This window comes from Aspergillus glaucus (assembly GCF_001890805.1).
Source record: "Aspergillus glaucus CBS 516.65 unplaced genomic scaffold ASPGLscaffold_5, whole genome shotgun sequence".
Lineage (NCBI taxonomy): Eukaryota > Fungi > Ascomycota > Eurotiomycetes > Eurotiales > Aspergillaceae > Aspergillus > Aspergillus glaucus.
The window spans coordinates 175,265-186,238 of NW_019170457.1; the positions used below are offsets into that span (position 1 = coordinate 175,265).

The 10,974-nt window shown below is 49.2% G+C and overlaps 3 protein-coding genes across 3 annotated transcripts; all 3 read left to right on the plus strand.

Moving 5' to 3' along the window:
- Positions 1-191: 191 nt before the first annotated feature.
- On the plus strand, positions 192-3,777 carry ASPGLDRAFT_23572 (uncharacterized protein; the record flags this gene model as incomplete). The annotated part of the gene is made up of 8 exons (XM_022543300.1): positions 192-306; positions 372-2,479; positions 2,545-2,620; positions 2,676-2,791; positions 2,828-2,857; positions 2,897-2,943; positions 2,990-3,279; positions 3,344-3,777. The coding sequence occupies 8 exons, from the start codon at positions 192-194 to the stop codon at positions 3,775-3,777; spliced, it is 3,216 nt and encodes a 1,071-aa protein (XP_022403058.1).
- A 720-nt stretch (positions 3,778-4,497) lies between these two features.
- ASPGLDRAFT_23573 (DnaJ and TPR domain protein) lies at positions 4,498-7,017 on the plus strand (the record flags this gene model as incomplete). The annotated part of the gene is made up of 3 exons (XM_022543301.1): positions 4,498-5,455; positions 5,506-6,667; positions 6,726-7,017. 3 exons carry the CDS (start codon positions 4,498-4,500, stop codon positions 7,015-7,017), a joined length of 2,412 nt encoding a protein of 803 aa, XP_022403059.1.
- A 1,161-nt stretch (positions 7,018-8,178) lies between these two features.
- Positions 8,179-8,967, plus strand: ASPGLDRAFT_80374 (uncharacterized protein; the record flags this gene model as incomplete). Its single annotated transcript, XM_022550066.1, has 2 exons — positions 8,179-8,291; positions 8,396-8,967. 2 exons carry the CDS (start codon positions 8,179-8,181, stop codon positions 8,934-8,936), a joined length of 654 nt encoding a protein of 217 aa, XP_022403060.1. The 3' UTR covers positions 8,937-8,967.
- Between the last annotated feature and the right edge of the window lie 2,007 nt (positions 8,968-10,974).

Genomic DNA, 10,974 nt, shown 5'->3' on the forward strand with positions numbered 1-10,974 from the left:
CTTCCTCTACACCTTGCTCGTTGGATACAGAACGATATATGCCTCCATCAGAGATTGATCCTCATTTGGATCCTGGATTTTTTTTTTTTTTTTTTTTTTTTTTTTTTTTTTTTTTTTTTTTTTTTGAGCTCCAGGTACGCGATATCTACATCAAGCGGACGAAGTATCTGGGTAGTTTGGCGGAGCATTGGATGCTGGTTGATGGGTCGCTGTATGAGAATTTCTTTGTGGAAGTTTATACGGGGCATTATCAGGGGAGGGGAGTGGGTAGTGGTGTTGGTGGGCTGGGGGAGGAGGCTATGTCGTGTATGTCTTGCCTCTGCTATTATGAAGATGCGAGTGGTGGGTGAATGGCGTGCTAACGAAGACAGTGACTACACTCGGCGCCTTGTTGGGCGAGCGCATCGGACGAAGAGTGAATGGCGATGTCAACTCGCTCGAGACGCAGGATAGCGACCAAGACATCGACACAGACACCAAGCCAGCATCTACAGAAGAAATTCTATTCCGTATCCAGCATGAAAGCACAAAAAACCCCATGCTATCCCGCCTCGAAACCGCCGTCGCCAAAGGCGTCCAAGCCCTAACCCACTTGCACACCTTCCTCACCAAATCAAAACCCAAAATCGAAAGCACCACCGACGTCACCGACTGGCTCTCCGAAATCACCAAGATAAAACAATACGCGGCACCCCCCAAAGTCATCATCGGGATAGTCGGTAGCACGGGCGCGGGCAAGTCCTCGCTGATCAACGCGATAATCGATGAGGAGAATCTGCTTGGGACGAACTGCATGCGCGCTTCTACGGCTATTGCGACGGAGATTGCGTATAAGTATCACTCCGGGAAGAAGTATCGCGCGGAGGTGGAGTTTGTTGACAGGAGGGAGTGGGAGAGGGAGCTTCGGGCGCTGGTTGGGGATTTGAAGGATGATGGTGAGAATTCGTTTTCGGGGGTTCGTGGTGAAACGATGGCTAGAAACTCTGAGGCTGCGGTGGCTATGGAGAAGATTCGTGCTGTGTATCCGGTATTGAGTGTGAAAGAGATTAAAGAGTTGGATGTCGAGGGGCTTTTGAAGAAGGGTGGTGTTTGTGATGTTCTTGGGCAGACTGTCGTTGTGGAGAGTGATGATCCCAAGGCATTTGCGAGAGACCTTGCCGTGTACATCGACAGTAAAGGTAAACGTCCCAAGACCTCTGCCCCTGTCAACGATAAAAGCAAAGGCAAAGCACCCATGCAAACCATCTTCGACAACAAACCCACAACCACAACCACCACAGCGACAACCCACTGGCCCCTCGTCCGCGTCATCCGAATCTACACCAAAGCCCCCGCCCTTTCCACTGGCGCAACCCTAGTCGACCTCCCCGGCATCTTCGACTCCAACGCCGCGCGCATCGCTGTCGCAGAGGAATACATGAAGAAATGCAGCGCGCACTGGGTCGTCGCGCCGATCAACCGCGCCGTCGACGATAAAGTCGCGCAGGACCTGTTGGGACAGAACATGCGGGTGCAGTTGCATATGGACGGCGCTGCGAATGATTTGACGTTTATTTGTACCAAGACGGATGATGTTTCTGTGAGTGAGGTACAGGAGTCGTTGCTGAAGAGGGATTTGGTGTCGCCGAGTTTGAGGGAGGAGGGATTGAGTAGGTTGGAGGAGGAAATTGGGGAGCTTGAGGGGTGGTTGGTGGGTGTTAAGAGTGAGATTCTGGATGTTGCAGAGCGGTTGGAGGAGTTGGAGGTTTGTTCTGAGGGTGGTGGTTCGCAGGGTAGTTCGCCTGGTAAGCGCAAGAGGGACAGTTCTGTTTCTGCACAGCGGCCTGCTCTTGACAATACCTCTAAGACGCAGTCGAATTCAGGTTCTGCTTCAGGCTCAGTCTCTGAAGACGACATTCGCACCCGCCGCAAAGAACTAACCAACCACCACCGAACCCTCTCCACCGAGCGCCACGCCAAAGAAACCCAAAAAGAAGCCCTGAAGCTCGAACTCCAAACCTTCCAAACCCTCCAAGCCAACCTCCTTCACGAATGCATCCAAGCCCGCAACACCTACTCCAAAAGAGAACTCAAACATGACTTCGCCCGCGGAATCCACTCCTTCCACAACACATCCCAGCACCCATCCACTCCCACCCAAGACCCTAATTATTACCACGCCCTCGAACAAGACCTCCCCGTCTTCTGCGCCTCAACGCGCGCGTACCAGAAACTCCAGGGCCGCCTGCGTCGCGAAGCGCCCGTTTCTGGGTTCAGTGCTCTCGAGCAGACGGAGATCCCGCAGTTGCAGGCGCATTGTATCGCGGTGACGGAGCAGGCGAGGGAGGCGTCTGCGTTGAGGTTCTTGTTTCATTTGCGGCGGGTGTTGGGTTCGATTGGGTTGTGGGCTGCGGCAGAGGATGGGGTGCGGGTGCTTTCGCAGGGGAAGAAGGTTGAGATTGAGGTGAGGTATTATATTGCTGAGGAGAGTTTTAAGAGGGTGTGTTTCTTTTCTTTTCTTTTCTTTTCTTTTGTTCTTGATGGTTGGTGGCTGATGCGTTGTAGGAGGTTGAGAGGACGTGCGAGGGATTGATGCAGGGGATTTGTGATATTTTGACTCTGAACGTTATTCGCAGTTTTGGTAAGTGATGAGCATATCGACGAAGCTGGGTGAAGTGCAATAATTGACGTCGCAGGCGATGCTTCGATTCTGGCGAGCGAGAAATGTACCAAGACCGTCAAGGATTGGAACGACCTCAACTACAACACGTACAAAGCCGTTTGTTGCCGACAGGGTGTTTTTAGATTCCATGTTAGTGCATTATGTTTTTGTTTATGAGTATCCAAGCTAACTGCCATAGAACTGGAACCAGGAGTTGTAAGTAGCATCCTTATCTGGTGTGTTCAATTCTGACAGTATAGGGCCAATCTTGTTATCGAACCGTTGCTTCACGATTGGAAGAAGTGAGTTATCTTGAGCTGCCATCTCTGCAAAAGCTAACCTGTAAAGTGCTTTTGAAAATGAGATGCCCCTGGAAGTCGACTGGTTCACCCAGTTGATGAAGACTCATCTGCAAGCGTTCCATACCCAGGCAATCTCAGCCGCTGAGATTGTCCTCTCCGACAAAATCATGAACGAGCTCAAAGATATTTGGAAGGTTCAGTACAAGGTAATGAAGAGAGATGTGATTCACACGGTCAACCGAGCGAGACGCAAGCAACGCGGAATCAACCGAGAATTTGCCGTTGGCGTGGAAGAATACTTGCATCCCGCGTACCTGAAATGCGCCTATGAAAATGGTAATATTATTATCCCCCATAATGTTAAAGTTAAAGTGATTAAAAACCAGTTAAAACAAAACAGGCTCCGACATGTTCCACCGTATGCGAGAACACATCCGCACCCAAAGCACCGGAATCGATCTCTTCCAGCACAGCACCGACCGAGTTAAATCCGAATTGATCAAGCTGCTGGACAAGATCGAGCACGATCTGATCTCCATCACCACGCGACTTATGGAACGGACAACACGTGACTACACCACTTGCATCATCACCCCGCTGGCCCAGCAGTTCGCGTCTTCGAGTCAGAGTCAGGCTCGGCTCAAGCGGGAGGCGGCGGATATGGTCCGGGGAGCTGAGATGGAGCTTGGGCTTGATGAGCTGTTGGATGATGTTACTACTGCTACTACTGGTACTAGTCATGGGCGTGGCCCGTGGGAAGGCTATGGACGTGATGATGGGCAACGCGAGCGACACGCGCTGGAGACTATTAAAGAGGAAGATGAGAGCGAGTAATAGGGGGGACAGATGTGACAGATGGATTAATTGCTGGACTTTTGGCTGGAGCAAACATCGGTACAGATGTCCTTTCGGAACCCCGTACTCTGGTACAGACTCGGATAGCCACATAATCTACAGGATTCCGTACTTTAAAACTACTACTACTGGATACTGTAAAAAAGCAGAATAATCATCCAAATAGTTTCCTCTGTAAAATACCAAAAACCAGTACTTACACGGCCCGGCAATCCCACTGTGACTGCGCTAAACACAGACCAGCAGCTCGTCCAGCCTCCATGATTTTTTTCCATCTGCTGCACTTCTTTTCTTCCCCTTCTTCGTCACTCGTGGTTTCTTATTGATTTCTTAATTCTGGCCTGTCAGAATAGATCGACGGGCCAGCGAACAGTTCAGATTGGTATTTCCCTGTTATATATCAGCTGTCTTCCGGGTTTTTATATGAGCGGTCTGGTTTTTCATCTCTTTCCACTGCCACTGTCACCAAGATACAACCACCAAATATACAACTATTTACCACCGAATTGTATCCGAATTTTGACTGGATCATGGATTAATGTGTTCTAACTGCTTCCACCGTCTCTTTTGAGCTCTTTTGCTATACAACCTGCTATACACAGCGTATATCTCTCTGTATACCGACTCCGGCCAATCCGCACAATTCCACCGCCTTCGTCCCGATTCGATCGAAAAAAAGAAGAAAAAAAAAAGTTTCCAATGGTTCTCCCTCACTTCTTCTCACGAGACAAATTCAAGGCCAAAGATAAGGGAAAAGACGAGAAGAAGAGCAAGAGCAAACCCAAACATACTGTTATCCCTCCGGTTAATCCCATTAAACAACCTTCCTCTCCTCCGCCGGTGAATCATATCCAACGCAAACCTCATCCTCAGCAGCCTACACCACAGGCTTCAGCTCCTCCACACCCACAACCACAACCTCAGTCTCACCCGCAATCTCGTCCCCCTCCATACTCCCCTCCGCCACCACCTCCGAAATCCTTTGATAGAGCGACCAGTCTTAGTACCTCGTCTCGCCACCCTCCGTCGTCTACCTCTGGTACGACTGCGACTGCGACTGCGGAACCTGAAATACCTCCGCCGCCGCCGCTACATCGTCTTCCTCCCAGGCACAAGACCGTCTCTCACCACGCCCACTCGCGTTCTCATAACTCCGCCACCTCAGTCTCTCCTTCGTCCGCTACTCCCTCGCCGGCGTCCTCCCCTCCGACGTCGACATCGACAACAACCTCTTCTCCCCGCCATAGGTCGTCGCCTACTAAACCTACCGCCGCATCTCGCTCTCGATCTCTACACGCGCATAGTCGCTCTTCCTCATATCCGCCTAAAAAAGCTCCACCACCTTCCTTTTCGTCCTCGAGGTTCAGCTTTTCGCCTCGGTCCTCGGCTTCCAATCGCCATTCCAAACACCAGGATACTCATCCGTTGAACCTTCCACCCGACGAGCTCCGTCGTCTGTCGGCCATGGCTGCTGCCCGCGACGAATCTGTAAACGCAATGGACATCGACAACAAGAACGGGGCCAATGGCTCCGCAGCGAAGAGCCCTACTCCCCCGCCGCACCGCTCTGGTGGTGAGGCGGAAACGTTCAAGTTGGCCGGCAACAAGTTCTTCAAGGAGAAGAACTATAGCCGTTCCGTTGAGGAATTCACCAAGGGTGTGTATTGTCTTATGCTCTGAGATTGGTGTGTCGTGCTGACTCTTTAGCCCTTGAAATTGAGCCCAACTCCCCCGTCTTCCTTTCGAACCGTGCTGCTGCTTACATGGCAGCAAACCGTTTCCTCGAGGCCCTGGAAGATGCTGAACGTGCCAAGCAGTTAGATCCGGCAAACGCCAAGGTCATGTACCGTATGGCTCGTATCTTGACCAGCTTGGGTCGTCCCGCTGAGTCTCTGAATGTCCTTTCGCAAATCCAACCCCCTGCTTCGGCTGCCGACCGTGCACCCGCAGAGAAGATGCTGCGTTTCATCAACCAGGCCGAAGAGATCCTCACCCAGGACCGCGGGGTATCTATGATGGTTTTCTGTCTCGACCAAGCCCGCCAGATGCTTGGTGCTGGTGTCAAGGAGCCCCGGAAGTGGACTTTGCTCACCGCAGAGGCACAGCTGAAGATGGCCAACGACAACGCATATGGCAAGGCACAAGATATTGCCATCAACATGCTCCGGGAGAACAACCAGGACCCCGATGCTCTGCTCATCCGCGCCCGGGCTTTCTACGGCATGGGTGATACCGACCAGGCTCTCAAGTACCTCAAGATCTGTCTGGGCTTGGATCCCGACATGAAGAAGGCCATGGTCATGCTGCGTATGGTGCAGAAACTGACCCGGACCAAGGAAGAAGGAAACGCCGCCTTCAAGGCCAAGGACTACCGCAAGGCCATTGACCTCTGGTCGCAAGCCCTGTCCGTTGACTCGAAGAACAAGGACGTGAACTCCAAGATCTTGCAGAACCGTGCTCAGGCATACATCAACTTGAAGGATTACGACAGCGCCGTCAATGACTGCAACGAAGCCCTGCAGCTCGACCCCGGGTACATCAAGGCCCAGAAGATGCGTGCCAAGGCTCACGGTGCCTCTGGTAACTGGGAGAAGGCTCTCCAGGACTACAAGTCCGTTGCGGAAGTCAACCCGGGCGAGAAGGGCATCCACGAGGAGATCCGTCGTGCTGAGCTCGAGCTCAAGAAGTCGCAGCGCAAGGACTACTACAAGATCCTTGGTATTGAGAAGGATGCCTCGGAACAGGATATCAAGAAGGCCTACCGTAAGCTGGCCGTCAGGTACCACCCTGACAAGAACCGTGACGGTGAGGCCGGTGATGAGAAGTTCAAGGAGATTGGTGAAGCCTACGAGACCCTGAGCGATCCTCAGTATGTGATTCTTACTCTGCCCTATTTTATGATTCAACTTGCTAACACTCTTCTACAGAAAACGTGCCTCCTACGACAACGGTGACGACCTCATCGACCCTGCTGACATGTTCGGTGGTGGTATGGGTGGTGGCATGGGCGGTATGGGAGGAATGGGAGGAATGGGAGGAATGGGCGGAATGGGTGGAATGGGTGGAATGGGAGGCATGGGTGGTATGGGCGGCGGTGGTACCCATATCAACATCGACCCCAACATCTTGTTCAACATGATGAACGGTGGTGGTGGTGGTGGTGGTGGTGGATTCAGCGGTGGCCAGCCTCGTGGTGGATTCGGTGGATTCCCATTCTAAGCCCAACGGTCAGACAGTACGATTGGGTGACCGTCTTCTCACTGTCCACCAACGACAAAAAACATTATAAAAAAGACGGAAAAAAAAAAAAAAAAAAAAAAAAAAAAAAAAAGGACATGACAGACATGGGTATGAAAAAGTCTGTTTATCCTTTGGTTTATTCGACTTTGTGTGTTTCTCTATGATTCTGTGATTGTGATTGATTGGATGATGGTGCCATGTCCTGCGATGATTCCCCCCGGGTGTGCATTGCATGTTTTGCGACTGCTTTGCGGCTGATTTTTATAGACTGGGCGTTGTCTTCTCTTCTCTTTTCCTTTCCTCTTTTTCTTTTTAATTCTTTATTTCATATGTCTATTTTCCCCTTTATTTTTTCGTTCTTCCCTCCAAGCAGCAGTATAGGCGGGATGTGTTATTTTTCTTCCCTTCCATTTCCTTTCTTCTACTTCTGTTCCCTTCGCGTCATTGCCATTGCATGGGAAAAGAGATTTATTGGAACGAGAAAAAGAGGGTTCCGTTTGCTTTTCCCCATTTGGATTATGATAAAGACATTGCTACGGCGTTTATATACTCATTGAAACGGGATGATATTGATATTGATAACTGATTGTGTCGTCTGCTATTTACCGGGCATAAGCTAGTTCTTCGGTTTTAACATTGAGTAGAACGATGTAATGGTGCATATTTTGCTTGTAATATGTATTCCCAGGTAGTTCAGTCCTTGTAGTCTATCTGCAATTTCCACAGAGCAGCTTTTAAGACCTGGGCTACGGCTGTAGGCAGCAATCACATGACAATACGATGGTTTTCTCTTTCTTTCATCATTCATCATTGATCTTGATATTCGAGGCAACCTCCAAGCCTCACCAACGCGCAGTGAAATTAATAGTAAACACTACTCGAAACTCAGAACATGAAGCCTCTAAACCCTTACCTAAGGGGCTTCGGGCTTACCGTTCAATCACACACCCCTCCTTCCACATACACGGAATATGATCATTGGAAATATACTAACTCGGAGAAAACGAACGAAAAGAACTAAGCCCGGAGGAATGGTGTCTGAAGAATCCACCCTTGTCCGGAGGATCCCTGGGACCAAGCACAGTTACGTTAAGAATCGAAGAGCCGATCAAAGCAGGACACGACCACAACTCGCAAGTCATGGTCGTTCAGGTTCTAAATGCAAGTTCTGATCTTGATGATGTATTTCCTGCGAGCCAAAGAAGAATAGTGGTCGCCAAGATCTGTGATCCGCTTTACTTTGATGATGAAGGGTATCTGAGCCCGTTTCGTTTCATGGATAGGTTCTATACTCATGAAGCGCATGTGTATACGCTGTTTTGCTCTGATGAAAAGCTCAAGCAAGTAGAGCTAACAGTCCCCAAGTTCTACGGGTCTTATTCATTGGATATTGCGACGAAGAGCGGGGGAGGGTTTGCACTGTGTGGCTGATTCTACTTGAGCATATCGAGGGCATGTCAATGCTAGACATGGAGCCAAAGATGTTCCTCCAGCACATCCAGGAGCAGATGCTGAAGTCATTGATTGATTTTGAAAGTCTCTTGTTCTCGCGGAACATACAACTCAAGGACATGAGTCCTCGGAATACCATCATCGCGCAAGATCCGGGTGTCAATCCTTTTACTAGCCCTGATCCCTTTTCTGGTCTTGATACGAAAAGGATTGTCTTTGTGGACTTTGCTGGAACGGGCTTTATCTGCGCTAGAAAGTATATGAGTCCGGAGAGAAAGAAGTGTCTTGGGAAGTATTACTCTCATCTTCTACGGTATAACCAGCCGTCTGAGTTTATGGGATGGTTTCTTTGGTACGAAGATGACTGGTTAGAGGCTGAGTATGCGCATACCGTGGTGAGTATCACGCCTGAGATTCGGGAGGCGTTTGATGGGTGTCGACGTTGATTTTTTTGAGATATTTCTGCTTTGCTGTTTTCTGGTCTGTTATTACGATAATGAAGTGACGAGAGGAGCTATTGAGCAGAAGTTCTTGTAACTGCTGCTCACGGTACTTCTTTATGATATCTTAATCCACCACAGGGCTTGCTTTTAAGAATGAACGACGTGCTATGTACCTTTAAAATCTCTCATCTCCCCGTATATCAATCATGTGTAGTGGAAAATGACAGACTCGCTGCAATAGAGAGAAACCATCCCTTAACTTATAAACCGACCACACAACATCATCTCTCCTGCCAGACCTGTGTGCAGCAATAAGCAAACCGAATACTTTCTCAACTCCCGCAACAAACACAACCAGGGTCCAGAAATCTGAATATTCGTCGACATAAGCTTCGAGCTATTGCTGGCGACGGTTTCTCGGACAACTGTTTCTTAAGAAGACCTAGAATCGTTTTCTGCTGCTTTAGCAGCTCATCGTTGCTTTCGAAGCTGCTCCTGTAAAATTTTCAAATCTTTCGCCGAGAAACTCCGTTGCAATTTGGCGATTGAGTGGTAAAGGCTGAGATATTCCCGATCTTCACCTTTGGTTCTGTTATAGTCATCGGAGTCTTTCAATTTCACTTCGATATGCGGGAAGTGAGAGAGGAATCCTTTACCGGTGACTGGTGACTGGTGACTGGGGAAATTTCTGACCCCTGAAAAAACAAATTTGCTTGATTCCATCTTATGAGAGGAAACTATGCTATAAAAAGTCGGCGCAGCGTAGTATACCTTCGCAGTAAAAAAAGGGAAAGGATGACTCCCTATCTCATCTCGTCTGATCCTTGGTGCTCTACCAGTTGCCATTGTAAGCTTGATTGTCACGTCCATTAAGGAGTACGAGACATCATGAAGATATCTTCAACAACTGAGTCTTCGAGTTTGTTTTCTCTCAACATTGCTTGCTCCATATCGAATTTGTCAAGGCTCGCGAGTGAAGTCAAATCCGAACACTGTATTCCAGTCAAAGATTAGATCGTCTGGGCAGATATGTATTTTGCTTCTTGCTTTGAGATAGTGACGGCATTGTGCTTTGGCAGGTTTTGTGAATCCACACTGGCTCTCCCTCCAAATTTTAACCACGCAAGACCTTGGGGTCTTGGTTATGTGGCATGGCAAAAGTTGTTGTGTCTGCCTGGGATTCACGGGCAATACGACCACTTTATATCGAATTGGCTAGAGGAAAGCCAGTAACCGGCGGAAGGAGGTCGGAAAACGCTGGAGCGGGCGTCTCGGCAGCTGACCATGGTGGTAGCCATGTTTCGCAAATATTTTGAACATACTATACCGTGAGATAGAGATTTTTACGGGGGAAGGTAGTCCTAGCCCCTCCCTTTCCGCCTACCCAGTAAAAAGAGGACTGGAAAAGCCCAAAATAACAGCAGAGATGGATGATGGACGTTGGCTGTGGCGATATCTGGTAAGCGTCGACTCGAATGATGGTGTAAGTCCTTCAACCTTTGGATATTTTATTACCACAATTGGGAATAAAAGGAGTGTGATATCCGGTCTCCAAGCGTACGACTGGATTGGCAATTTCAGATCCGGAGAATTTTCAAACAAGTGAATAGCTGCTTCTTTCCAGTATGTCTTTCTTGTGGAGCTGCAGGTTACTCGTCAGACCGAAACCTGTTCGCGCACGCTGTTTCCACGTAAATGTCGTTTCCTCGTGCGGCGTGTGATTACTTATATGAAGGTAGTCATTCGATCTTCGACCATTAGTTTTGGCTGCGACATGCTCTCCCCGGGGGTCCGGCTTCTTCTGTTTGGTGACATAGATCCAACCGTGGAAGCTCTTCCGAATGAACACCTTTTTGCACATCTAAGTCCAACAAAGAAATGCTTTGGAGGACAAGGGAGGTTAGGAGCTCGAAGGAAGAGCTTGTCAAACTCGTTGATTAGAGGAACATTCATCCTAGGCTTGAATGTCTCGCGTCTTGAAGATTTGTTTCATTATTTTCTTGACTCTCTTATCTGCTAATCCTGTCATGGAACCAACATG